The 27,498-nt window shown below is 48.1% G+C and overlaps 1 protein-coding gene across 1 annotated transcript in view; it reads left to right on the top strand.

Moving 5' to 3' along the window:
- SLC6A11 (solute carrier family 6 member 11) overlaps positions 1-27,498 on the top strand; it is a 127,168-nt gene that overhangs the window by 30,840 nt on the left and 68,830 nt on the right. Inside the window, exon 6 of the mRNA XM_053599571.1 lies at positions 26,180-26,314. Coding sequence (XP_053455546.1) covers positions 26,180-26,314 — 135 coding nt within the window. The remainder of the gene's footprint in view (positions 1-26,179; positions 26,315-27,498) is intronic.

Raw genomic sequence — 27,498 nt, 5'->3', positions numbered from 1 at the left:
ATGCTGACCTCAGAGCTACCCTTTCCTTACCTCTCCTTGGATTTGGGATTAAGATTTAGAACATGATGGTGTCTTGAGTGACATCCTTTTGAGCCCCCTCTCCTTTTGTCTGGTGGCAGTGGTGTTGCTAGCAGGAATAAGGGACATTGTTGGCAGTGATCGTTACCGTTTACCGAGTGCTTCCTTTGCACTCCACATGCCTATTCCAGTTAGCCTTGGGACATCCCATGAAGCAGGGGCTATCATTATCCCTCTTTTATAAGTGGGGAAACTAAGGCTTAGAGGGATTAATCAACTTGCTCAAAGACCCTCAGGTAGAAAACAGAAGACTGGGATGAATTATGAGCGTTTGTGACTATACAGCCCATGTTGTGGGATAGGTATACCATTGTGCCTGTCACCTGCAGTGTGGGAACAGTGACACTTTTCTTTTTTTTTTTTTTATTAAATCATAGCTGTGTACATTGATATGATCATGCGGCATCATTCACTAGCTTCACAGACCGTTTACCAAGTTTCGCATATGCCCCTGTAAGATGCACCGCTGGTGTAATCCCACCAATCCCCCTCCCTCTACCCACCTCCCTCCTCCCTCCCCTCCCTTTCCCCCTTCCCCCTATTCTTAGGTTGTAACTGGGTTATAGCTTTCATGTGAAAACCCTAAATTAGTCTCATAGTAGGGCTGAGTACATTGGGTACTTTCTCTTCCATTCTTGAGACAGTGACACTTTTCTCACAGGCTGGTTATGAAGAGTGGTTAATGAGACTTCTTAGCACATAGTACATGCTCAATCATTGTTACTTGCAGCTCTGTCTAAATTAAGGGTGGGGAATCTGTGGCCTTAAGGCCACTTAAGGAAAGTGCAGCCTTTTGACTGAATCACATTTTACAGAACAAACTCTAGATTTGTTTTAAAAATAAAATTATAGACCAGGCTCTGGGAAACCAGGATGGGTAGATTGCTTGAGCTCAGGAGTCCGAGACCAGCCTAAGCAAGAGTGAGACCCCGTCTCTACTAAAAATGAAAAACAGAAGTAAGAGGATCACTTGAGCCCAAGAGTTTGAGGTTGCTGTGGTGCCACAGCACTCCAGCAAGAGTGACAGAGTGAAACTCTGTCTCCAAAATAAATCAATAAATAGATAAATAAATATAAAATTATAAAAGACAAACAAAAGTGTATTAATAAACATGAAAGGATTTTATGAAGATAGAAGGCCACAGATTCTAAAGGTGCTTTGAAGGGAAACGCTGAAATCAGACGAGCTAGTTACGCATTTTCCTGAAGGCTGAAGGGTTTCTCCTCCATGTGTCCTACGCCCAGGGCCAGCATTAGCACCCAGGGTGCTAATGGAGTTTTCTGGGGCTGGGGGAGTCCTCAGAAACCATCAGGCTCACCCCTGCCCTTATTTTATGGGTGAAGAAACTGAGGCTTAGAGAGGGGAGGGACTTGTTCCAGGCCACACAGCAAGTAAGGGTCAGGCCAGGAATGAGAACCTGGTGCCCCAGTTCCCCAGCTCTTTATAAATGACAGGGTTCTATGGGTCACATCTGACAGTTCAGAGAGACCCAGGGGGTCCCTGGATTGGCAGGTAGCCTCTTCAGGGGAAGAGCTGGCGCTCCTGTTCCTGTTTACCGCTTGCTTCATTTTGGAGAGGAGCCCAGCATCCAAAGGTTTTTTGGGTCCTATACAAAAACAGCTAAAAATAAAACATCAGGTCATCTGAGACTTCCTGAATGGGCTGAGGTCATCCTTGCCCCCTGCCTGAGGGACCCTGGCCAGAGCCACTTTCATGAGGCTGTTTCAGGAAGAAGAAACTCATCACCCCAGGTCATGACTAAGCGGGAGTTTCTCTTCGTCCCCTTCCCGAAGTTCTAGCTTGATTCTTAGGCTCAGACCTCAGGAATGTTTCTGTTTATAATTAATGTTTATTAAGTCAAGGAAGACTTGTGGGCTTCTTCCTATTTCCAGCACCATAGGTGAAGCCCCAGCAGCATGGGCATTAGCATCTCCCCCAAGGGACTACGTCTGCCTGTCACCTTCTCCACTGTCCTCCACACACCTGCCCAGGGTCAGAAATCTACACTCTCAGATGAAGCTTCTCCCAGCTGGAGAGATGCCACACTACCTAGGCCCCACCTTCAGTGAGTAGTGAGATGCCTGCCATGTGAACTGTTGTTTTATGAACATTTGTGGAATGAATGAATCTTACCTGTGCCTTGGGCTTCCTGGGAGGTGCTAGGAAGCAAAGGAGAGGCTGGTGGACGGTCTCGTCCCCTCAGAGCGTGAGGCCTGCTAGGGTGAAGCACCTACCAGTAAGAGGTTATAACTTAGAGTACTAGGCTAGCATTCAGCAGTACAACAACTCAGGGAGTCTCATGGCTGAGAATTGGCTCCCCAATATTAGAACATAGCATATCAGAGTTGGGAGGCATCTTCGTTTTTAATGCCAAACCCTATTTTACAAATAAGGGAATGCAGTCTCAGAGAATTGCCAGGTTTGCCCAAGGCCACCTGCTTGGAAGGAGCAGAGCTGGGATTCAAACTGGGTCTGTCTGCCTCCTGCAGGCCTGGTCTCCCTCTGTTCTGTACCACCAGCTCGGAGCTCATATGTTCTCCACACACCGTAGGTACACATTAAGCAGTTTATTTCTCTGCCCCAGTCGGATGGCTTCAGTGTTAGTTCTACAGAGTTATTCTTCCGCTCTCTAGATACTATTTGCAATTCCGGAAATCTGTGGACTAAACCTTCCCCCCCAGAAAAAAAAATCCCCACCTTTCTCAATTATATATTAAATCCTGGAAAAAAAATAGGATTCTAAAGTACTTGCTTTCTCTAGGAGGAAGCTTCTTGGCAATTTGTAATTTGACATCTTCTAGATGATGGACAGTTCAGTCTGTAAGTTGGGAACAGGGATAATTGAAACCTAGTGACCAGAGTGTGTCGACTTTATTATGAGTTTCCTAAGTCCTTGTTTTCTTCATCAACCACATTTGTCTCTTTTATCCTTGTCACCAACTCCTCCTTCTCTTGGGCCTGAAACCACTAAGTCATTTTGAACACTTCTTATCCAATTATTGACCAAGTCTATTCTTGTTAAGATAAAAAACAATAAAACCCCCCAAAACTTCCCATCCTCCCCGTTTTTGTTGTCCACCCACACATTCAACAAACACCGAGTCTGCTGTCGCTGCCCAGAAACTCCTGAGTAAACATGGCTCTTAGAATTTCTCACTTGTACAAACATATTCCTGACATGCAGCGTGAGACAGCCGAAATGCTTTCCATTCTGTGAAACGGTGATGTCAAATAAATTCAGTTTTTAAATTCTATTTTATCATACTGTAGCATGTATACGTTTTTGTGATATTTTATGACCATCTCTATACATATTTGTTGAAGCCCAAAATGAAGAAGGCTTTACGTTACTGTCTCTGACGGCTGTCCTCGGCCTTACCAAAATCCAGGGATTGGCCAACGAGGGCTTTAGGGCCAAATCCAGCCTACTGCCTGTTTATGTAAATAAATTTTTCTCCTGTGTTATCTGTGGTGGCTTTTGTGTGGCCACAGAGGCAGCACTGGGTGATTGTGACAGAGACCACGTGGCTCCAAAAAGCTATGACCTGGCTCTTTGCTCTTTATAGAAAAAAAGTTCGTTCATCAATAATAGAATCTAGTAAACTGTTATAATCTATGCATACTGTTTCCCATTTAACAAGAAACTAATGTGTAAATTGCTGTTACCCAGAGCATGCAATATGATGATTTCTGGTAGAGATCTTTTTTGAAGGCGTCTTAAAATCTCACCATAGCCTTTCACCCCCAAATGGGATGCCTCTCAAATTCAAATACTTGCAAGGACCTAGCAATGTTGCTCATTCTCGCCTGCATCCTTTCATTCATTTATTAAGTGTTTGTTGCATACCTGCTATCTGCCAGGCCCCAGGTTAGGGGCTCTTTTCAGTGGTGAGAGAGCTGGATCATGGGGCTTCTGGTCCAGTAGGGGAGATGGGAATAAGTCCAGGAAGGGTGGTGGGTGACAAGATAGAGCTCTGGGGAGAGGCATGAGGGCAGAGGATGTCCTTTGAGAGGTCAAGGACACCCTCCGTCTGTAATGAGGAGGATAGCGTAGAAGGCCAGCAAGCAGCACGAAGGAGGCCTCAGGCGGCAAGGACCTGGTGAACTTGAGAGGCGAAGCAAGTTCAGTGACTGAGAGAGTGATGGTGGCAAGAGATCAGCAGGGACCCTGCAGGGCTTGTTCTAAATGCAGTGGGGAGGGAGAAAGGAGGAGGGAGGTGTGCTCCCACCTAATGGGCACCACGTTAGGGTGTGCGGCATACCTGATGGGGGGAGGATGCAATTATAAGAGGGACTCTACCTAACACATGAAAACATTGTGACTTAATTCTTTCTGCCCTCAAATTAACCTGAAACAATTAAAACATAAATAAATAAATAAATGCAGTGGGGAGCCCCTGAAAGTGTCCCAGCAGGACGAGAACTGTCTGATTTTCATCCTCGTGAGCTGGCTCTGCTGCTTGTTGAGAACAGACCGGTAGGGAATGCAGGGGTAGCGGGGAGCCCGTCAGCAGAAGACCAGGGTGGAGGTGCCAGTAGAGTGGAGGTGGTGGTTGGATCAGAGACACTTTCTGGGGTGGCATCCTGGTGCTATTAGGATCGCGAGACATGGCCATCCTTTGCTTTTGGGGCAGGGGCAGCTAGCCAGCCTCTGGCCGGGACACTTTCCCCTCTGCAAACATCACTGCCCACCAGACAGACAGGGTGCCCCCTCACTGGCTGGTTCCTATCCTTTGCCTCCCTTCTGCCTGATTCCCTCTTCTGCTCTGCTCTCGGGGGATGATTTATGGATTTTTGCCCCTCATTTCCTGGTCTCCAAGAGCAGTGGTGGGGAGGGGAGGGCACTGCAGAAACAATTCTTGTCCCTTCCCCGCCTCCTTTTATTGCCACTTTAAAGGAAGCTGCAGGATTAGCTGAGATTTTAAGAAGAATCATGCCTTTTCACTCTTTAGGGCTCTGTTTCTATTCTTTTCAAAGCTCCAGGACACCAAGGCAAGGAAAAAAAAACCACACACACAGCCAGACAGATACACTCACAGAAACAGCTGCAAAGAGCCTTGAATTGATTTTTTTTTTAATTTCTGTTCCTTCATTCACCAACAAGTAGAGGAATTGGAGATGGCACAGGACTGTTAAGCAGACCATTGTCGTCTGGAGGATTGTCACAGCGAAGCCAGGACCTACGTGGCGCCTTCTTCCATCTGGGCCCTTTTCCAAAGTCTTAACCCATTTATGCTCACAGCCCTATGAGGAAGGTTCAGAGATTATTCCCATTTCACAGATGAGAAGACAAAGTTCCTGGTGCTTAATCCTTGAGATCACGGGGAGATGCTGTCAGAGTCGGCTGGGTAGGGAGGAGCGGGAGGGGTCCTTGGTGAGCCCTCAGGGGGGCAGCAGCTTGCTGGTGATGCAGCCACCCCCAGAGCTGCCAGGCTGAGGCAGGGCCAGAGGGAGGCTCCTCCCCTCCCCCACTGCCACCAAGGTGGGCTGGAGTGCCAGCAGGGAGAACCCCCGGGGGCCCCACACAGAAAATGTATTCTCCAGGAGCACCCTATAAAGTGTCTAATGGGTTCAATGAGGCATAAAGCAGGGGCTGGGAGGGGCAGGGAAATAAAAGGGAGAGATGTGTGAAAGAGAAGAGAACAGACCCAGGAAAGGAGCTGGGCAGCGCTGTCTCTCGGCCCTCAAGCGGCCTTTGTTGCAGCTTCAAGGGAGCGGAGAGCAGCCTTGGTGGCAGGGTTGTCCCAGAGGCCGGGATGTCTGCATTCAAAGAGGAAACTAGAGCGTTCATGAGATGCATGCAGAGCACCCAGCCGGCCGCGTGCGTTCGGGGAGAGCCCCTGCCCTGGCCCCCGACCCACTCGAGGACACCGAAGCCACCGCAGCACTGGGGGGCTTCTCACACAAGTGTGGTTCAGGCCGAGCAGTAGATTGTGACATTAAGTCAAAAGAGTTTTAACATCTCGATTCAGCCCTTTCTCTGGCCTTGAATGACAGGGCTCCACCTTTAGCGGGAACCCTGGCAGGGAGGAAAGCTTGGAAAGGAGGGAAGTTTTGTGACTCAGTAATACCGGCTTTATTATAGCACAAAGGCCCCCCAAAGTCTGAGTGATTACCGGGCGGGGGGCGGGGGGTGTTGTCAGGCTGGGCGGCCTGGAGGGAGCCTGTCAGAGCGTGGAGTGGGTGCTGGAGGGGGAGGGGTGCTGTTAACTCCTACGGGGTAGCTTCTGGGCACCTGGCACTGTGCGGGACTGTCCCCTGCATGTCAGTCTCCCTGGGAAACAAACCATCCCCCTGGATGGCACGCACCAAATAATTAAAGTGGCTTTGCTCTCAGCATCAGACTAAGCAGAGTGCTACTGGAAAACTAAACCAGATAGGACTGAGGTATTTATTTAGTGCCTACTGAATACTAGCACTGTGCTAGGTGCTATGGGCAGGCAGTAAAAGAATGATTAGATCTGCGTCCTGTCCTCCAGAATAGAGGGAAGAAGATGAAGACGCAGACAGTGCGAAGGGAAGGGGAGCCAGCAGTCTGGAGTCTCCCCCAGGTTGCCGATGGAGATCAAGTAGGGGCTGCCCTGGGCTTCTCTGGCTGTGACTGTTCATTCCTGTTCACCACTGTGGGCCTTAGTTTCCCCTTCTGTCAAGGTCAGGTAGGGTATGGGAATGCGTGAGTCCTGTGAGCCTGGCAGCCAGAGCAGGCTGGAGGGGGAGGAAGATGCCACCAGGTCAGCATGGCCAGGAGGCTCCAGATGGTGAAGGAGGGAAGGACTCAGGGGCCAGCTCTGGCAGATGTGGTAGAAAGGGGCATTTAAGGTAGCAGTGAGAGATGGGCAGACAATGGAATGGATGGCTAAGCCACAGCTGGTGTGTTACAGAGGCACCTGCTTGCTGTCACCTGCAGGCGATGGCCAGCTCACTCCAGTGCAATCCTGACGTGGAGCTGCCGCCTTCGTCCAGGGTACCTCCAAGCCCACCCCTTCCCTCTATCTTTGTTGCCACTGTATTGGTCAGCATGTAGCCAGAGGGAAGCAGAGCCAGTAGCAGACACAGAGGAAGAGCCTGAGAGGAGGAATTTGGCCATGGACGTGCTGGTGAAGCGAGTCTGAGGTCCCCAGGGCTGCCCTGGGGAGGGGTGGGCTGAAGCTGCTGCAGAAGGTCGCTTGTGTCAGGGCGTCCAGCTTTGCTCTGAAAGCCTTTCAGTTGATTGAGCTGTATTTACGTGTCCAGCATAGCTTTCTGGACTTAACGTCAGCTCTCCATGGACCGCCAACCCCGAGGTTACTGTTTGATTAGGTAACTGGGGACCCTAGACCTTGCACATACCCACGTGCAGGCGCCCTGCCTCCCACCTGCCGTGTCCCTTCCAGGGCCCAGGCCGCCAGATCAGCCCCCGCCACACAGCTTCTGCCATGTGACTCTCCCCTCAGACCCGGCAGCAGACCCGTCACCTGTAGCACCTACTCTGATTTTTAAAACTTGCCTCAATAATCTTCTAATAAACAGCTATTTCAAAGCAAAAGAATAGTCTCTCCGAATCACACCACCATAAATGTCTGCTTTTCTCCCTGTCATCAGCACTAACAGTGATGGGGGTTTGACTGTACGCAGGTGCCGCTGATCACCATGCTATGTCACCTCTGTTCACCTTCACTGAAGTCTTCTGAGGTCCATGCTCTTACTCTGCTCCTGCCTTTTATAAGGCAGAGAGAGGTTAAGGAGTCCATTCCAAGTCTCATAGCCAAGAGTCTGTGGTTCCAGAGGCCTTGCTTCACAGTCACTCCTTAGCCCGGCATTCAAGGCCCTCTGTTTAGTTCAGTCTTCCTGGCACCTGTATCACAGAGACTTGTATATTTATAACTTTACTGTATATATATATGTGTGTGTGTGTGTGTGTGTGTGTGTGTGTGTGTGTGTGTCTGTCCCATTAGAAAATTAGGTTCCGAATTCAAGACAGGGTGTCTGACACTGCGGCTGGTGCTTAAAGAGAAAGTGGTGGACAGGTGAGTAGATGGATGGGTGAGTGGAAGGCATGTGGATAGCTATGTGGATGGGCGGACAGATGACCAATCAACAAATTCAGTCCTCTCACTTTACTAATGAGCCTGTCTGTGCTTGAGAATACCCAGGTGACAATTAGCTAAGTCAAATATCCCCCCTTGATACTCATAAGCACCCTATGGAGTAGATATTAATCATCCTGTTTTGCAAATGTGAGAAACAGAGACTCTAAAGGTTAGACTCACAGCCAAGGTCAATTCCTAGTGATGGAATTGTGGTGCTGCACCCAGAGCAACTGCTCCATCGCCTGCCTCTCTGACCCTTGTTTTCTGCCACACCCTGCTGTCGTTTGCATTTCCAGGAAGCCTTCTCTGACTTCCTTTATCCTCATCCTTCTCGGCCTCCTTCTCATTCCTGTGGCACCGTGCAGCTGCCCTGACTTTACCTCTTATGTCTCTGACTGTCAGGCTCCTGGAAGCAGAGAGGTTTCTTACCCCTTGAGGCCAGGATTTATTAAGCTTGTCCTGCATACCATGTCCTGTGCCAGACTGCAAGTAGCGACTGTGAATGGGGTTACAGGCTAGAGTGTGAGTCAGGCAAGTAAACAGTCAAGAACTCTACTCATGATGAAGATAAACATGGTCGCGGGACGCAGAGGCAGCTAACCCAGCAGGTCATGTGTAGACAGTTAATTAATTTTCCAGAGGCTGGAGAGAAAGGGGGTTCTAGGAAAAAGGAACAGTGTGTGCAGTGGCCAAAATGCGAGCTCACTTCCCTTTTCCTCCCTCTTCTCTTCCAGTTTTTTTCCCTCTTTTCCTCTTTTCCTCCCTTTCCTTCTCTCTTATTTATGTTGATAAGGACCCATTGCACGTCAGGGACTCTCAGAGTGTGAATTTTTGTCCCTAGGGTAAGCCACATAGCAGGTGCTGGAAGTGGTCCCTTGTTGATGGATTCGAGGAGCCAGCAAGTGTGTGATGCCGGTCATGAGCTCCGTCCTGTTGGATTGATGGGGGTGAAAATTCCACAGCATTTTCTGGCAGCCACAGAACCAATTGCTCTTCCCTCTTACACCTCCCAACAGTGGCAAAGGATGCAGCAGAGGAAAACCCTGTCTTGGGGGAAAGGATTGAGAATTGAAGAAGGGGCAATAGAAAATGTGTGTGATTCAAGTGTGATCCAACCGTGCAGCATTGGACCAGGGCAGCAGGGAGATAGGAAGGTAGTCACAAAGGCAAAGGAGTCAGACCCAGGTTCAAAGCTCGGGTCCCCTAACTCCAACTAGGAAGCATCACTTACGGAGCACCCACCTGTTGCCTGACATTTGATTTAACCTTCACAGCACACTGACTGTCAGGTGAGTGTTAGCCAACCCACTTTATAAATGGAGATGCTGAGCCCCAGGAAGGTAAGCCATGTGCAGCAGGGTCATACAGCTAGTGGAAGAGTCAGGATTTGAACCCAGGTCTGTCAAGGTGGGCCCCAAACCAGTGCCCTTCACCCTGGTACCTATGGAGCTCTCAGCAAAGGTTGGCTCCCTGCCTCGCTGTTTACCAGACCAAATGCTCACTGTACATGGCACTGTCGGTAGGCTGGGCAATCTGGACGTGGACAGGCAGAAGAGAACAGAATTGTGGTTCGGCCTCTGGAGCCAGGCAGGCATGGGTCTGACTCATGGCTCTGCCTCTGCTGCGACCTTGGACAGGGGCCTTTGTTTGCCTGTGAGCTGATTCCTCGGCTTTAACTGGGGACAGTGAGAGGACCTACCTCACTAGGCTGTACAGGGTTAAGTGGGGTGACACGTGTAAATACCCCCACACTGCTGTCATGCAGTAAGCCTGCAGGCATTCATCTCACTATCGTTTTTCATTATTGCTTGTAATTTTTATAAACCCATTCTACAACCTTATGCTCAGTCTAGTAAGGAAGTCAGATCACATTCACTCATGTGGAGATAATTAACATGATTCTGTAGTGAATACTCCTCGTCAGACAATGGCACACTCAGTGCTGGCATAGAGTTTAGAGAAGGAGGTTCCTGCAGCCCAGGGTGGTCTAGGAAGGCCTCTTGGAAGAGGTGGGATTTGAACTTCACTCTAAAGAACAGCCAGATGGAGGGGCTGGAGCTGGGCCTCACATCAGAGAAGGGAGAGGACAGGGAGAGCTGGGGATGGCTGTGCAGGCAGCCAGTGGTTGGCCCGACTTCAGCCTAGGACATGAGTCCTGTGGGAAGTAGGGAGCTATTGAAAGTTCTTGAACGTGGGGGTGTAATTTGGAAATGTGGAAGTGGCAGCAGCAGGCCTTACACTGTGATTTATGCTGCAGCAGCAGCTGTCTGCCTTCCTCTCTGACAACCCTCAAGGTGCAGTGAATGAGAACCCCGGTGAGGATGCTGGGGCAGATGATAACTCACTCCATAGAGGCCAGACAAGATCCTCATCCTGAATCACGAGTATTTTATGTCACAACTCTGCCTGGCCCGGTGTGCTAATGGTAATAGTACCAATACCCTGAAAGCAAGCGTGTGCTCCATGCCAGCCTGGAGCTGGGGCCTTTACATACCTCTCAGGCTTCTTAAGCCGCTCACAGGCCCAGCAGCTCTTGTTTATGATGAGGATTTTGTAAAGGCAGTGTTTACCAAGCATAAACAATCTGCCTGCATAGATAAGTTGGAGAAAATTGATATAATGGCTTAGCTATATTATCAAGGAGAAGCAAAAAGAAAGCAACTTATAAATAAAACAGCATGCATTTCACTATGTAAATACTCAGGCGCACAAGAAAACAGGATGAAGTCGGGTGCTGGCAGCAGCTTGTCAGGAATGCACACGGTTGTTAGACGAGAGAGGCGATGTCCCCCTGAAGGTGGCCGGTATGTTTCCTCTGTGTTTCATATGGTGAGAGGAGAGCTAGCCATATGCATTAATGCAGGCTCACACACATGCGGTGATACGGTGGGGCGCAGCTGCCATCCATGTGCCCCTGGGGGTGTGGCCATCTGCGACGTGATTTCTGATGGGATGAACGATGCTTGGGGAAATGCTGAATACATTGAGGTAGCCTTTCCTCAATTCACCTGCTAAGTGCGTTTCTGGAAAATTTGGTTTATACTAAAATGAAGTAAAAAATACTTGGAGGTTATATGTGAAACAGGGTTAGAGTCTAGGTCGAATAATCATCCCCCCCACACAGCAGGAAGTGGAACATTTGGAAATCTTGAGAAGCAGGACGGCTTTTTTTTTTTGTAGGGGCTGTCCCATGCAGGACGTTCCCACATTCCTAGTCCTTGGTCGCTATACCTGGCACCTCAGTCTTTGTGATGATTTGAAATGTCCCCAGGTGTCTCCAGATCATCCCTCAGAGGACTGTCCTGCTTTTGTTGCAACCACCAACTTCTGTTATTAAATCACTTACTCTTCACAATAATCCTTTGAAGTAGGCATTTTTGTTCTCACTTGATATATACACGGATACATCGAGGCTTAGACAGAGACGGTAACCCGCCCAGGGTCACAGAACCACCACTGGACCCTGCTCTGTCGGGCATTTAACACCATGTTACTGTTTTACAGAGCCATGCATTTATTAAACACCTCCTGGGTTCTGGGCACTCTGGGAAGTTAAGGAGACGCAGAGGCACATATCTGAGACTTGGTCCCAGGCAGCACGTGGGATGCTCCGGAGAGACAGGAAGAGAACACACCTTGGGAAAGGGATGGGAAGAAGTTTGGTGTGCCCAGAGCGGGCCATCCTCAAGTGAGCATGGAGAGAGAGGCTGCACTGTAGGCAGAGGCCAGCTTATGAAGAGCTTGAGGGTGAGCCTAGTGAGACCTTGAGAGCAATGGAGAGTCACCAAAAGGCTCAAGTCTAAGGGATGCTATACCCAGTATTTCTTTATCAAAAGGCCACTGCAATTGTGATGTGGAGAACTGGTAGGAGGAATCCGAGTGTTGAGATAAAAGAGAATGGATTTAAGAAATACGCAAAAGTGAGCCAGGCTCCCAGGGCTCAATGCCAAGGGTAGAGGAGAACACGGTGAAACCCAGGCTCCTGGCTTGAGTGCTTGGAGGCAGTGCTGTTGGGGGAGGTGGGACATATGGTAAGATGCAGAGATGTGGCTGGAGTTGAAGGAGATCATTCTATGGGGACCTGTTTAGTCTGGAAGGCCCGTGAGGCTGCAAATGGAAATATCTGGGTGGCGGGTGGAGGTGTGGAGGGAAGTGGAGCTGTCGGCAAGTATACCAGGGTTTCTCTGCCTGGGCCCATGGATGCCTCTAGATTCCTTGAATCTCTTGGAATTGTAAAAAATTCATAGGGGGCGACGCCTGTGGCTCAAGGAGTAGGGTGCCGGTCCCATATGCCGGAGGTGGCGGGTTCAAACCCAGCCCCGGCCCCAAAAAAAATTCATAGGGTTGGGTAGACAGGTATACTTTTCTAAGGTGAGGGCCCGTAGACATTATCCAGTTTTCAAAGGGACTTGTGTCCCTGCAGAATGATAAATGAAGCGACCTGTGATGTACCATGTTTATCTGATGTGAGTTACGCCATTATTTTATATGCTGAAAAGTACATAATGTTTCCAGTTCAGAAGGATGTTTGCCACAAGTTGAAATCCTTTCAGTTAATCTTCTGTCCTCTGCCTTAATATTATTCCTGCATGACACATGAAATACTCACACCAGACTCGTGTTGCTTTGAAGTTTCTTTCCCTTCCAAAGGAACTAGCAGATTTTCCTGTCCTCAGCTGTGTTGGTCAGAATATTGTATGGCAATCAGTTGGCGTGTGCTGCAGTAGCAGAACGTAACACAGCGTCTTTTACTGGGAATATTGTCTTTTCTTAGTTCCACCAAGTACTTGATTGTTGCTTTGCGAGAAAATGTGGAAGGATTAATTTCTGCTTTACTGTATCGAATTTCACCCCATTGGCTATTTATGTGCTTTTCCGCAAAAAGTAGTGTGATCTTTTAAATGGACGGTCTAAATACCACATAGCAATGGACTTAGATTAATTTAAAATGTTTAACCCCCAAAGCCTGTAGCTCAACTGTAGTGACCGTGATAGGACAGTGATCGTCCTCAGTCCTTTACACTCTGGCAGCAGAAACTACGTCGCACCTGCCACCCAGGAGATATCCTGATTTCAGAGATAATAATGTGAACAATTTTAAAAACATGCATCTTAGAAATGATGGAATGGAAGCTCTGGGAAAAGGTGGGGTGGCCAGGGAGAGAATGTAAGAGAAGTTGTAGGAAGGGTGAAGATGGGGCTGGGGGGCACTGATATTCAAGGAGATGGGAGGAGGAGGAAGCTGCAGAGAGGATGCTGAGGCGTTCTCTGATAAGCAGAGAAAAGCCGGGCTAGGGAGGCCTCAGACAAGGAGACAGGGGAGGGCCTTAAGAAGAGCCTGGGGAGTGTCTGTTGGAACTGGCCGTGCTTGGTACCAACAGCTTCCATGGAGCGCTGGAGCTTCTGGGAGGTGGTGCTGGGCTGTGCACCTCTCCCTTCCTAGAGGTTTGTTCATGAAGCAGGAAGAGGCTGAGATGGAAGAGGATGCACGGGGGGTTGTAGCTTGTGTGACATCACAATCCAAAACTGTACATGGGAGGAGGAAAGGGTTTGCAGGAGAAAGTTTAGTTTAGGTGTTGTGCGTGTGGAACTGTGGGTCTCTGTAGGAAATCGATGGACATATATACATGGAAGTTGAAACTAGGGGGCTTAAACTCAGGAGGTGCCGCAGGACTAGTGAGGACTGTGGGGCATGAGCACATTGGTGGCTCTGAAAACCAGGGAGTAGATGGGAGACCTGGAAGAGAGTGTAGAGAGAGAATGGAAGTGGGGTGAGGTCAGACGTCTGGGAAACAGCTTAGGAATCTGCAGAGGGCAGCCTTCTGCACCAGCCGCCTACATGGCTGGGCTTGCTCCTGAGCCTTATGCAGTGTCTGGTGCATAATAGATGCTGATTGAAGTTGGATGATTGGTTGGTTGGTTAATTGGTTGAAAGAATGCGCAAAGGTATAAACTTGTGAGAGAAACCAGAAAAAAAAAAAAGGTCATGGAGAAAAGAGGCAGAAAAGTCTAGGGAAGAAAACTTTTAAAGCTACAAAGATAGAAGGGTTAGTACTAAGCAGCTGTTAGGTTGACTGTCTGGGGACCCTGCTGTCCTCGGTAGAGAGCAGAGGAGTGCAACGCAGAAGGTAAGAATGGGGGATGAGCATGGATTCCTCCAAGAAATCAAGCAGTTTGGGGAGGAGCATGTTGCCTGGGAGGGATCCTGTTACTCAGGACTCTTGAGGAAGGGCCCAGGAGAGCCCCAAGTCATTGGCCAATGGGAGGGGAGCAGAATCTGCCTTTGAGAACAGGGGACGCTTCCAGCAACCACATAGCACCTTGCACTGTGTGGCTGCAGGTGCAGCCTTGAGTGTCAGCCCTCTCCTTTCCTTACCTCAGTCACTGTGAGCATAAGTGAGTAAGAGGATGTGGGGTGATGTTTCTCAGCCAACAGCGTCCCCCCACCACCACTTTGCTGGCAAACCCTCACCTGAGGAACATGTGCTTTAATGGTGCCCTTGGTTGTCATGGTGACACCAGCCTTCCAGTCTGAGAGCGATGGATGGGTTTTAAAACATTATTAGCCAACATACCAAGTAAGCAGTAAATAATAGCTCCTGATACCCAGCTTCTCTGGGCACCACATGGAATATTTATTTTGCTTAAGCTTATTTGAGGGTTTGTTTTCATTTTTGTGGTCTTTACGGTGGAGCTGTGTAAAAATCAATAGCATTGACTCTCGAGCTAATTGTAATTTACCATGAAATAGGCTTAAACGCTAGACTCCCCCATCCAGTGGTTTTTAGCTCTCCCATGGACCTGGATTTAAATTGGGTGTGACCATGTTAATGAGCGTGGGTGCTATTTAGGTATCCTGTCACTTTCTTTCCATTGAGGTGATTTCTCCCAGGCCAGAGCACTCTGCCTGCTCTGGGTCCTGAGTCCTCTTGCTTTAAGGAACTTGTTCACACCATATATTCTAGATCAGGACTCTGGAGCAGTGTGGGGCCGGCTACTCCTCTTCAAGGCCCAGCTCCAGGAAGGGCTATCTGGCACACCTCTCCCTCCTGAGCTGTCCACTTCCATTGGAGTTTTGGGACCATAGGATGAGCGCCTCTTGCTGCTGTCTGCCAAGCTGTAGAGCTCAAACATCCTTTCTAGGGTTGGCTCCTGTGGCCCTGAAGACGAACCCGGCTCATTCATCTTTCTGCTCTCAGAATACAGCATGAGTGTGGTATACAGTAGGCTTATGAATGGCTGGTGAATTCAACATCTCTACTCTCCAGATGGAGAGGCTGAAATGGAACATGGCCTGTTTACAGTGAAGCCTGCTGCAGACATGTGGGATTAAATCCTATTTTGTTCCATTCGTCCTTCCTGAGTTATCAAGGTCTGACTTTATTCATTCATCAACCTAGGCCTTCATTTCAGTCTACCTAGGCCTTCATGAGAAGTGTTTTGGAACCTGAAAAAAGGAATAAGACTCTTACCCTTGAGTAGGTACCAAGTAAAGAGAGAGTCAGATAGGTCAACAGCTAACCATGTTAAGAGGTAGAGTGAATCAAAGGAGGGCTGCTGTGTCTGATCACTGTGCCTGGCGCTGTGTAGACATTGGCACATTTAATTCCCACACTTACCATGAGAGCTGGGAACTATTATCCACGTTTCGTAGATTAAGAACGTGATTGTCAAAGGGATTGAGTTCACCTGCCGTATCTCCATCCTCACTTTATAGGAGGGGATATCAAGACCCAGAAAAAGAATAACTTGCCAAAAATCAGCCGTGTGCATAGAAAGGGCCAAAGGCTGGATTTCAACTTTGGTTTTCCTAAGTCAAGACAATCCTTGCATTTATGTGCCGTGTTACTCGGTGTTCCATAGGCTATAGCAGGAGCCTTTTATGAGTCCTGAAAGACATGGCAATTCATCTGGCCTTGAAGGTTGGAAAGATTTTCGTTGGTAGAGAGGAAGAAAGAAGCTTCCAGATAAAAGGTTTGCAGGTAGAGAAGTGCAAGTTTTGTTCAGGGAACATAGGAAAATATGGCGTGAGATGAACCTGGCTGTGTCATAGGCGAACTTGAACTCTCTAGGGTCAGCGTGGTGGTTGAACGTAGGCATTAGAGTTGGATAGATCTGAGCTGAAATCCTGCCTTCGTCCATCTGTGCACACAGGAGTCACACGCTCAACTTTCTACCTCTTCGAAATGGGAATGATAATAGGGATAATAATTTCTATCTTTTAGAGTTGGATTCCTTGAGACGAAAGCACCTCAAACAGACAATAAATGCTAGTCCTATTATTACTGGGTAACTTTGGATCTTCCATTTCTCCTGAATGAAGCACTTTTCCCTGTCGTGCCCTCTGTTTCCAACTGGGAAGTCGCTAGTTAGCAAATATTGGAGTCTTGAGATCTTGGAGGTTGGAATGAACCATGGCTTAGGTGGTCTTTGTTTACCCATCCATCAGTGAGAAGAAAGAATGACACCATTCCCTGCGCTCCAGTTCCCCAGCCCCCAAAGATGCCCTGATGGGCTAATCCTTCTCTTGTGCCCTTTTTGGGCTGAGAGTGGCATTTTGAGGTCTATCCGAGGAGTCTCAGTAACCTTTCCTCTGTTAGCTGTGCCTGAGCCCCCAACAACCACATGCCCATCAATGGGGCTCTCCCAAGCTTCTTTTCCACTGGGTTCTTGGTATGTCACAAATGTTGGAGGTGTTCATTATTTCTGGCTTCTCCCCAAAGTCCAGCACTCCCCTTTACAAGTTTCATCTCTTGCATGAGTTGTGTATGATGGTGCAGGAGGGTTCCTATCCTTCCTGTCAACTCAGCTTTTGAGTGCCTTCTATCCTTTTAAATTGGAATTGACTTTTTCCTGATTTCCTCCCAGTGTAATTTCTTCCTATCCGTCTAAGCACTCTGCACCCTGGCCCCTCAGCTGCCGCAGCTGTTGACTGGAGTGAGGGCTCCAGAGAGGATTCTCATCTACAGTGGCCACTCTGACTGACTCCTGACCATCCTTCCCTCCCAACTCTATCCTTCATTCCAGGGTCTGGCTGCCATGGCTCCTCAGAACAGCCGTGTGTGCTGCCCTTCTGCCCTGACGGTTTCTTCTCTCTGGGTTCTATTTGCCCAGATTTCCCCAGCCGATGTATTATTTCCTCTTAATACAGCCTTCTGCAGCCACCACATTGCTAGCCACCCCCATCTTTCAGGGAGAAGAGCCCATAAGTATTTCAAGAGCCATTTCCTGATACCCCCTTATATCTGAGAGGGGGCTGACCCAGCCTCTCTGTCTACAGTCTTGAACCCCCAGATATGTCTCAGGTAGGGTGTGCTCTGCCAGCCAAGGCCACTCCCTCACTGGGGTTGAGAGGCCTTGCCTATCACTCAGCACTGGAGAGCCAAGGCAGTCACAGTCTTCCACCTCAGGTGCTCTGGAGGATGAGCTTTAGCCAGTCCTCTGTCAAACTGTGGCAGAAAAGGTTAAAACTGTGACTCCCCAAGATACAGTGATATCTTTGGCAGATCAGGCATAAGTGCTTTTTTAACTTCTGGACTAGACCTTCCTGGAGACCTTCTGATTCTATTGCCATGCCTGGTTGACTCCAGGCGTAGGAAGAAGGATGTGAAACTCAAGGGTTCACCTGCAGGATCCTCAAGTTGTGCTTAGAACCTTCTCTTCACGTCCGAGGAAGGGAACAGTGTGGGTCATTGAGGCTGGTGCCTTCATTAACAACCACAACAAAAAGAGACAGACTTGGAGCAGGAACAGGTCCTACTGCAGACCATGGAGGTGATTACTAGTTGAGTATTTAGAGTCCATGTTCAACTCCTTGTCATGGAGACCTCGAAAGCACGGACATAAACAAGAACGTTTATTTCTGTCTCAGGTAACAGTCTCAGTGTGAGCTGCCTGGTTTCAGTGACCCAGACTCCTTCTGTTCTGTCGCTCTGCCTTCCCCAGGGGATGGCTGTGACCTTGTCTTTATTTCAAGCTATGAGAAGGGCAAGAAAGGAAGGATGGGATATATCCCTTCTCTTTAAAGACTTTACCTGGAAGTTATGCCTGGAACCTTTGTATATTATTGGCCAGAATACAGTCAGAGGGCCACCTTACCTGCAAGAGCAGCTGGGGAATGTTATCTGTCCTAGGAGGCCATGGATCCAGTCCAAAATTAGGGGTTTTGTTACTACAGAAGAGGGAGGCTAGGTTATGGCTTGTAGTTTCTGAGCTGACGTGGAACAGGGACCAGAACCTGCTCATTCCTCTCCGTCATGCTGTCTCCCAGTCCCCGCCCTGTCCCTTGACACTTTCCCGCTCTTCCTCCACAGCCCAGCCCGGGGGGATGCTGTGAAGCACAGATCCCAAGGTGGGCTAATGTGTTTTTATATTACTTTAGGCTCCACTCTTGGGCGAGTTTTGATAGCTAATGATAAACCATTTGTCATTGCACAAAAATTGTGACTTAGCTGTCCATGGAAACACCACTGGATTGTTGAAATACTATAACCCCCTTGAAGAAATACCATTTTCTTGTGAAATTTTCTACCTTACCTATGTAGAAGTTAGTTACTTAAAACAAAGTTTTTTGTTACATTTACTGTTTCTATTTGAATGTTCTAGAGCAACCCCACTAATGACAGTAAAAATCGCGGGGAGGCCAGATAAGTCCATGGCCTTTCTTCCTCAGACTTACTTTCTCCCAAAGATCAGGAATGCCTTAGTGGAGGTTATGGTGTCAGGACCCTGGACAGCGCCAGGGAGTTATTCTTAGAAAATGGTGGCGGATGGGGAAGACATTATTCTTAGTAAAGCATCACAAGAATGGAGAAGCATGAATCCTATGTACTCAATCTTGATATGAGGACAATTAATGACAATTAAGGTTATGGGGGGGGAAGCAGAAAGAGGGATGGAGGGAGGGGGGTGGGGCCTTAGTGTGTGTCACACTTTATGGGGGCAAGACATGATTGCAAGAGGGACTTTACCTAACAATTGCAATCAGTGTAACTGGCTTATTGTACCCTCAATGAATCCCCAACAATAAAAAAAAAAAAAACATTGTGAGAACTGGAAAGACCTCAGAAATCATCCACCCAGTATTTTCCACAAATACAGAAAGAATTCTTTCTCCTGGTGGTCCACAGGGTAATTTCAGTGGCACACGAACCCAGATTAAAGAACTTTCAATCACGTGGTGAGACAGTTGTTCCCTTTTCATGTCTGTTAAGGTGAAAGATGTGATGAAGTCCTGGTTTATCTTTAGCACCTCTCTAGAACTTGCTACTAAGTGCTTTTGAACAAACATAGAGAACAGCTCAAATGCAGAGCCTTTGGCTAGATTAAACACATTTATTTTGGGGGTTATTTTTCTGTTTGCGTTGAGAGGTAGTTTTTTGTTTATGTTGGTAATTCACAGTTTTCTCATTACATGTATCTATTTAAACTTATTTATGGAAAGTATTAAGTAAATAATACAAAGGTGATACATGTATATGGGAAAAAAAAGAAAACAGGGAAAAAGGTCTGGGTGAAATTTGGATTACTCTATCCATGCCTGTTTGTAGACAGTAAAAGCACAGCTCAGAGAGGGGAGGGAATGTGCCCAAGCCGCCCAGCACATTGGATCTTCTGACCCTGTGGTCCTGGGTTCTTGCCCTCACACTTCCCTGCTTTCCAAATGCCTTTTGAGTAATACTCAGCTTTCCAATTGACCCCATTGTCCTGGGAACTTAGGGTGGGTGGGTGACCCTTCTATAACTTTCGTGGCATTCCCAGTGATCAGTCTCCCTGCCATGAAACAAATAGCTGTATCCTGGAAGTAGGGAGAGAAACATCCCACAATCCCAGCATTGGGATGCAAATGAGCAATTAGGGTCAATTAAATCAGGATACAGTATAATTACCACCAATTGTGCTAACCTTTATATTCAGAAAGACTTGACCTGCTAAAAGGGTATTCAACAATAGTGAGAAACGCTTTCTTATCCAAGGGGCGTGTTTGGGGCAGGGATGCCTCCTTTCCTGGACCTGAGAATTCTGACAGATTAGACCCTCCTTCCCCCATGCCCATGTCTCTGGGTCTGAGCCTCCCTGGCAGGGGCCAGGCACAGCCAGGCTTGATGGTACCTTGTCAGAGACCTTATTAGGCCCCTCACCAAATCCTGCATAATTTAGCATAATGCCTGAGCCCTGCTGTGGCCTCTTGCCTGTTTCAGACAATTCTGGGGCCTCAGCCATCTTGAAAGGGACACTGGACTTTGCCAGGAAACGCCTTGCTGCCGAACTTCTGTGCCCTTGTATCTGACCTGGTCCGCCTATTAAAACCACATCCCTGTGATGTTCTTATTTGTCACCACACCTCTTAAAATCTGATGTAATTTTCTGAATCCAACAGCCCAGAACAAAGCACTGTTCCTAAACACCGTGTTCTCACCTGGGAGCTCCTTCCGTTTACTCATTCCTCCATCTAACAAATAAATCTTAAACACATCTTGTGTATCTTACCGTGTTTTGGGTGCTGTGGGTGCTGCTGGAAAAATAAAAGACAAAAAATTCCTTATATTTTATATATCCAAACTTACAAGGCAGGAGCATAGTTTCAGATGCTGGGAGGATGCAGGAACGATGTGTGGGACAGGCTGTTGCTGGGAGGATGAAGTGCCAAGTCTTTGGAGAGGATGTGGCAGTCCATCCTCCCAGCAGCATGTGGGCAGATGGTATGGGTTATGGGGTAAGAGGGTGGCCTGTGTGGTGAGACAGGGGAATTTTAAATGGACGGTGATGAGCGTCAGCTCTCCGACCTTTAAGAGAGATAGAAAGGAGTTCTCGACTGGAGAGCAGGGCCCCGGCTTTGAGTAGTCCTGAGCCTTGTGGGGATTCAGATGCAGGACAAACACCCTGGGTGGCCGAGGAGCTGGCGATGGACATTGTGGACAAAGGAAGGCCGAGAAAAGACAAGGAGGCCTAAGAGCCTGGCACGTTCCCCCACAGCGGGGGAAGGGTGAAGACAGCCAAGTCACACGGCAAGCCTGGGCAGAGTCAGGACTTGAACCCGGAGCCATCTGACTCAAGGCCAGCCCTTTCACCATATCACACTACTGTGAGTGTGCGGCTGGGAGGTTAGACTCAGAGCAGCAGGGAAGAGTGAACCAGATTAGTGAACAAACAAAGGTGATAAAGGGCCCCCGCAAAGGAGGTGAGAACAGGGTATAATTTCAGAATATAGTTGGAGATCCAGTTGGCAGGAGAGAAGCTGAGGGGAGGGATGAGACTAATTCCAGCTTGAGTGAAAACCCAGAGCTCCTAGATGTTCCAGGGGATGATATTCTGAGCCCGTTTTCATATCCTTGGCTAGTTCCATATCTTCTCTGCCTGATTCAGCCTCTTCCATTCCCACTTATCCTTATTGACCCAGCTCCAGCCCTCTTTCACAGACAGGAGGAGGCTGGGTACCCTTTCAGAGGTCCTGGAAGCACTTTCCCACCCTGGTCTATAGCCTCGTTTCCTTGTTTGACCCTGTTCGTGTGGTATTGTGATCCTAGAAGTCTCATTCCTGCGTGCACACATCTTGTGGATGAGACCTGGGTCTTCTGGTGACCTGCAGGAGACTCTGAGAATTCGTAAGAACACATGGACTAGATCAGTGTTAGCAGATGGATGGGTTTCATCCCAACTGATTATGGCGGTCATCTAGGCTTAGCTGGAAAGAGTGCTGTGATCAATTAGTGATGTCTGGCAAGACCACAGGAGGGAGGGGTGGCAGCACATGCCATTTATGCTATCCCTTGATGCTGAGATCTGTAGAGTCTTGGCAGTATATAGCCGTTGTCAGGAAAAATCAAAGAGAATGTGCAAGTATCTGGCATGGCCAAAGATAGAAAGCAGATTAGAAGGGGCTTTTAGAGAGCTAGGGCCAGCGACAGATGCAGGCTGTACTCAGCGTGTTGCATTTCAACTTTCATACCATTCTCTACTTGAGACTTTCATAAAGATGCCCTAAGCCACCTTTTCTACCTTGGCTGGAGGTTCTCAAACCTCAGCTTACAAATGATTTTTTCTAGGCTAATGCCTGCCAACCAGTGGTTTTGTTTTGGCAGCTTAACTCCTTGTCTGCATTGTGGTTTGGGGGCAATTCATTTGAATATTTTATTTCCTTAATGGTTTTAGAAAAGAAATATAAAAACGAAGGCGTGGATACCGATGGAGGGGGTGTAGTTCTAAAGGTACCATGGAAGCAGAGTATCCATTTAGAGCTCTAATCCCTGGGATTGCTCCACAGTAATCACCAGCTGATAAATGATGCCACCACAGTACTGAGTAACTGCTCTGCATGGGGTTTGGGCACAAGCAGGGGTCTATCTGGCCATGCTATAAGTCACCTTAATGACACACCAGTGGCCCAGTCCACTCGGTGTAAACTGGACACATCATAACCAGTAAGCGTAGTCACATCAAAGTGGTCCCACAGGTAAAGGACATAGTTCTGTGATTCTGAGTTGTTCTTACACATGGTAATGTTCTTTTTCTTAAATTTTGTGAGCTAAGATAGCTGGACGAGGTCAGCTCCTAAACATTCTAGATAATTAATCTTCTAACACACAACAGAGACCAAAGTGGAAATTATTAAACAAAAGCAGCCGGCCTTATCCTGACTTTTTTTTTTTTTTGTAGAGACAGAGTTTCACTTTATGGCCCTCGGTAGAGTGCCGTGGTGTCACACAGCTCACAGCAACCTCCAACTCCTGGGCTTAGGCGATTCTCCTGCCTCAGCCTCCTGAGTAGCTGGGACTACAGGCGCCCACCACAATGCCCGGCTATTTTTTTGTTGCAGTTTGGCCGGGGCTGGGTTTGAACCCGCCACCCTCGGTATATGGGGCCGGCGCCCTGCTCACTGAGCCACAGGCGCCGCCCCTTATCCTGACTTTTGAGACTTAATGCTGATTGACTGAGGGGTTTATTTTGAAGGAAAGGAATCAAGAATTTATAGGAGATGCTGAAGATCTGTCATAGATGCCGCCTCTGAAGCCACATGAAACTGGAGATTTTATAGCACTGTCAGCTCTGTACAGAAACCGTCAAGCCTTATTGATTGTTAGCCTCTTATTATTTACTTAGTAATATTGATTGTGGGTCTCTTCTTATAAATTTGACTTTCATGCACCTTTTCTGGATTCCATGACACATGACAGCAAGAAATTATGTGAACTGGTTACATGATGTATTGATTGAACCCATGGTTGATTTGGAAACTGGTATGCAGAAATTGGTGGGGCAGAGGCCCTGAGTGTGCTGGGGAGGTTGCCATTGTTGAAGATTAGCAACATTTTCTGGGTAAAATAATCCAGCCCTCCAAATTGTGTCCACAGGCCCCATTGTCACCACCCCTGCTGATTCTAATTTGCTATTTTTTAGGATTGGGTTTAACTCTTTGCTTTGTCATTTACAAACTTAAGTGACTTAACTTCTCTGAACACCTCATCTCTGAAATGAGAAAATAACCACAGCATTCACATGTCTGTCATGAGCGTTCAGCCTGGTAGCTGAATGTGTGACCTTGCAGATAGGCAGGCCTCACTGTGACTCCCATATCTAGTTGCCATTCATTCTCTGGGTGATCCTGGGCTACTTCTTTAACTTTGATCATATGTAAAAAGAGGGTGATGCTGGGTTAACATGGCAGTTCACACCTGTAATCTTAGCACTCTGGGAGGCTGAGGCGGGTGGATTACTTAAGCTCAGGAGTTCAAGACCAGCCCAAGCAAGAGCAAGACCCTGTCTCTAATAAAAATAGAAAGAAAAACTAGCCAGTGTAGTGGTGGATGCCTGTAGCCAGAGCTACTAGGGAGGCTGAGGCAAGAGAACTGCTCCAGCCTTAAGACTTTGAGGTTGCTGTGAGCTACAGTGATTCCATGGCACCCTACCCAGGGTGACAGAGTGAGACTCAGTTTCAAAAAACGAAAACTGGTGGCACCTGTGGCTCAAAGGAGTTGGGCGCTGGCCCCATATGCTGGAGGTGTTGGGTTCAAGCCCAGCCCCAGCCAAAAACTGCAAAACCCCCCCCCCCAAAAAAGCGTGATCACACCTACTCAAAGAATGACCGCCTAGTGTGTGGAAGTGCTGGATAAATGTAGCCATTGTTATTATCATGTATAAAGGGCTGGCCATGGGGTAGGAAGTTTTTGTTACCGTCTTCCTCTCAACCTCATTTTCCACATATTGAACTCTTGGTCATCCTTTCTGGGAGCAGCCCTCCCTGGTGACCCCTGTAGTGATGGGCTCCCTCTCTATGCTCTGCCATCTTCTGCTCTCCCCTATGACCTGGTGCATGAGCTACTTACCTACAGGTCTGCCTTTTCTACCAGCTGGAAGCCTCTTGAAGCAGAAATCTCTCTCCTATGGTTCAGTCTTGGTTGTAGAGTCCAGGGCCTAGCTTGGTGCTTGGTACATGGGAGTGTTTTTGGTGTGCAGGTGGATGAGCTGAGTGAATAAATGAATAAGTGAATGAATGGATGGATGCATGGAGTGAACTGAAGTATTTGTCAAAGAAATCCTGGGCTAAACAGGAGTGTGAGCCTTGCTTAGAGGTAGAGGTTTCAGAGCACAGGTTCTTTGGCAAATGTGAGGCTTTGAACCATCCCCAAATTTGCGCACCTATCTGTGTCTGTTCCTTTTGGTGGGAAGGCCCATGGCTGTCTTCAGATTCTCAGAATTTTCCTGGGGCCCTAAATGTGACAAGTTGTGGATTTGAACAAAGAGAGAAAGAGAGCCCCACAGAGAGGGTAGAGCTACCTGATTAAAAGAGAGAATGTGACAACGGAGAAAAAATCAGAACTGGAAGGAAACCAAGCCTCAGGGAGGGGGCATGGCCCCTGTGCAGAGCCCCCTGGACGGGAGGGACTCCTGCAGTCTATAAGGCCCTTACTGGCTCCTCCCAGGCAGCTCTTGTGTGAGGAAGCTCGGGGGAAGGTCTGTGTATCGTTCACTGTCTTAATTCTTACCCAGACTCTGCTGGCTGAAAGGGTCTCTCAGGCCCATTGGGGCCAATCACCTGCTTCTGAGCAAACCAGCTCAAAGGATTCCAGGCAGATGCTGGGTCCTTCCTGTCTGGAGCCGTTCTCTTCCCTCCCCTTCCCTCCCCTTCCTTCCCCCCTTTCTTTCATTCCCTATCCTATTCTGTCCTGTCCCATCCTGCCCTGTCCTAACCTATCTATGAAAATTTGAATTTCATTAAGAACACTTGTTTTCAAAAGTGTAGGTCTTGACCTGTTCGTGAATTCTGCCATGGGTTTTAGAGGATTAAAAAAAGAAGCACCAAAACAACGTGTGATAGAAAATGTTAGCAGACATCATACTCGTAACATGTTATTGTGTGAAGCTTCCTTTTGAAGACTGTGATATCGGTTTCTTTCTGTGGGTTGTGGTCAGAAATGTTCAATAAGCACTGCTATCAAGCACATTGCAGGGACTCAATTGGTGCTGGTCAAAAGACCCAAACCCTGAAGGGAAATGGTGAGGACGAGGTTGGACGAGGGGCTGTGCTGGGGGTTTGCTTCTTGGCTCCCTGTGTGGCCCACCCCTGTCACCCCTTCTTCCCTTTGCATCTAGATTTTATTATATTGTGGTAAGCACACGTGGCGTGAGATCTGCCCAGTACCTTGCTGTCGACTCTAGGCACAGTGCTGTCTTACAGATCTCTAGAGCTGATACATTTTCCTCGTGTGAAACTTTATGCCCATGGCTTAGCAATGCCCCATTTTCAGCCCCCTGCAACAGCCATTCCTCTCTTAGATTCCATGAACGTCACTATTTTTGGCACCTCCCAGGAATGGAATCATGCATTATTATCTTTCTGTGACCGGCTTATCCAGATGAATGGAGGAAGCAACCATGGTCTGTACATACGATGGAGCACAGTCAGCCTGAAAAGGAAGGACCTTTAGCAATCCGCAAGAATGTGGATATACCTGGAGGATGTCATGTGAGGTGGAATAAGCCAGTCACTGGCACCCCTTCTTGATTTAATTCTCTCCTCTCTTCTCCTGGACAGGTTGTGTATGTCACGGCCACCTTCCCCTACATCATGCTTTTGATCCTCCTCATACGAGGGGTCACATTGCCTGGGGCTGCCGAGGGCATCAAGTTCTACCTGTACCCAGACCTCTCCCGGCTCTCCGACCCACAGGTAAGAGCGGCTTCCTTGGTGACCCCCTGGGGGAGCCCTCTGCAAGGCCCCTGCCCCTGACCACCAGCACTCAATGGCCAGTTAGGCAGGTGGAAACCTGTGCACTCCTTCTCAGAATCATTTTGAATGCATAAATTAATTATGTAGGAAATTGAATATTTCACAATACAGTTACCAAAACATTAAAAAAAGGGCAAATTTGTGACATGGTAATAGATGGACATTTTAAAATCAGTACATTAAATAGCCAGGTCCAGCAGCTGACCTGGTAACTACCATGATTTCAAAGCAGCGATGAGCATAAATTAAATTTTGAGCTAGTTATACTGTGACGTGAAAATATCTGGAGTTTCTACTGCTGATAGTGCGACGGTTTGTTGCCTACATTCATAATTGTAGCAAATACTAAATTTCAGTTGGAAGTTACTGAAGATTGAAAAAAAAAGAAATTCTCTCCCAGATCATAGCTCTCTGCAGTAGTGTGTCTCAGGGAGAGGAACTGGATCTTTGTTGGTGATTAATCTTCTTTGTAGGGGTAGCTCGCAGGGGAAGAGTAGGAGAAGCTGGCTAACCGGCGGTAGTCTTTGGTCAGGGGTTGATGGTTCTGAAGAGTGAGTAGGAGCTGTGCAGGCCTAAGCTTCTCTGGGTACAGTGGTTGGGCCTGGGAGCACATTGAACCAGAGGTGGAGTCAGAGCATCTCATCAGCAAGGTGGTTCTCAACTTCCAGTATGTGTTAGAAGCTCCACGGGAGCTTTGGAAAGCCCCAATTCTCAGAACACAATCCAGACCAATTAAAATAAACTCCCTATCATGCCTGTAATCCTCGCCGTCTGGGAGGCCGAGGCAGGTGGATTGCCTGAGCTCACGAGATCGAGACCAACCTGAGCCAGAGCGAGGCCTTGTCTCTGAAAAATAGCCGGGCATCGTGGCAGACACCGGTGGTCCCAGCTACTTGGGAGGCTGAGCCAAGAGAATCGCTGAAGTCCAAGACTTTGGGGTTACTATGAGCTGGGACGCTACGGCACTCTACTGGAGGTGATGGCGTGAGACTGTGTCTCAAAAATATAAGTAAAATAAAATAAACTCCCTGGGGGTGGGTCCCAGGGGTCAATATTTTTTAAAGGTACCCAGGAAATTCCAATGTGCAAAATAACTTACTCGGAGATACGTGAGTGGGCAAGGA

The sequence above is a fragment of the Nycticebus coucang genome, chromosome 8 (assembly GCF_027406575.1).
Source record: "Nycticebus coucang isolate mNycCou1 chromosome 8, mNycCou1.pri, whole genome shotgun sequence".
Taxonomy (NCBI): domain Eukaryota; kingdom Metazoa; phylum Chordata; class Mammalia; order Primates; family Lorisidae; genus Nycticebus; species Nycticebus coucang.
Note: the sequence above shows the minus strand (reverse complement) of the source record. Positions and strands in the feature narration are given on the sequence as shown.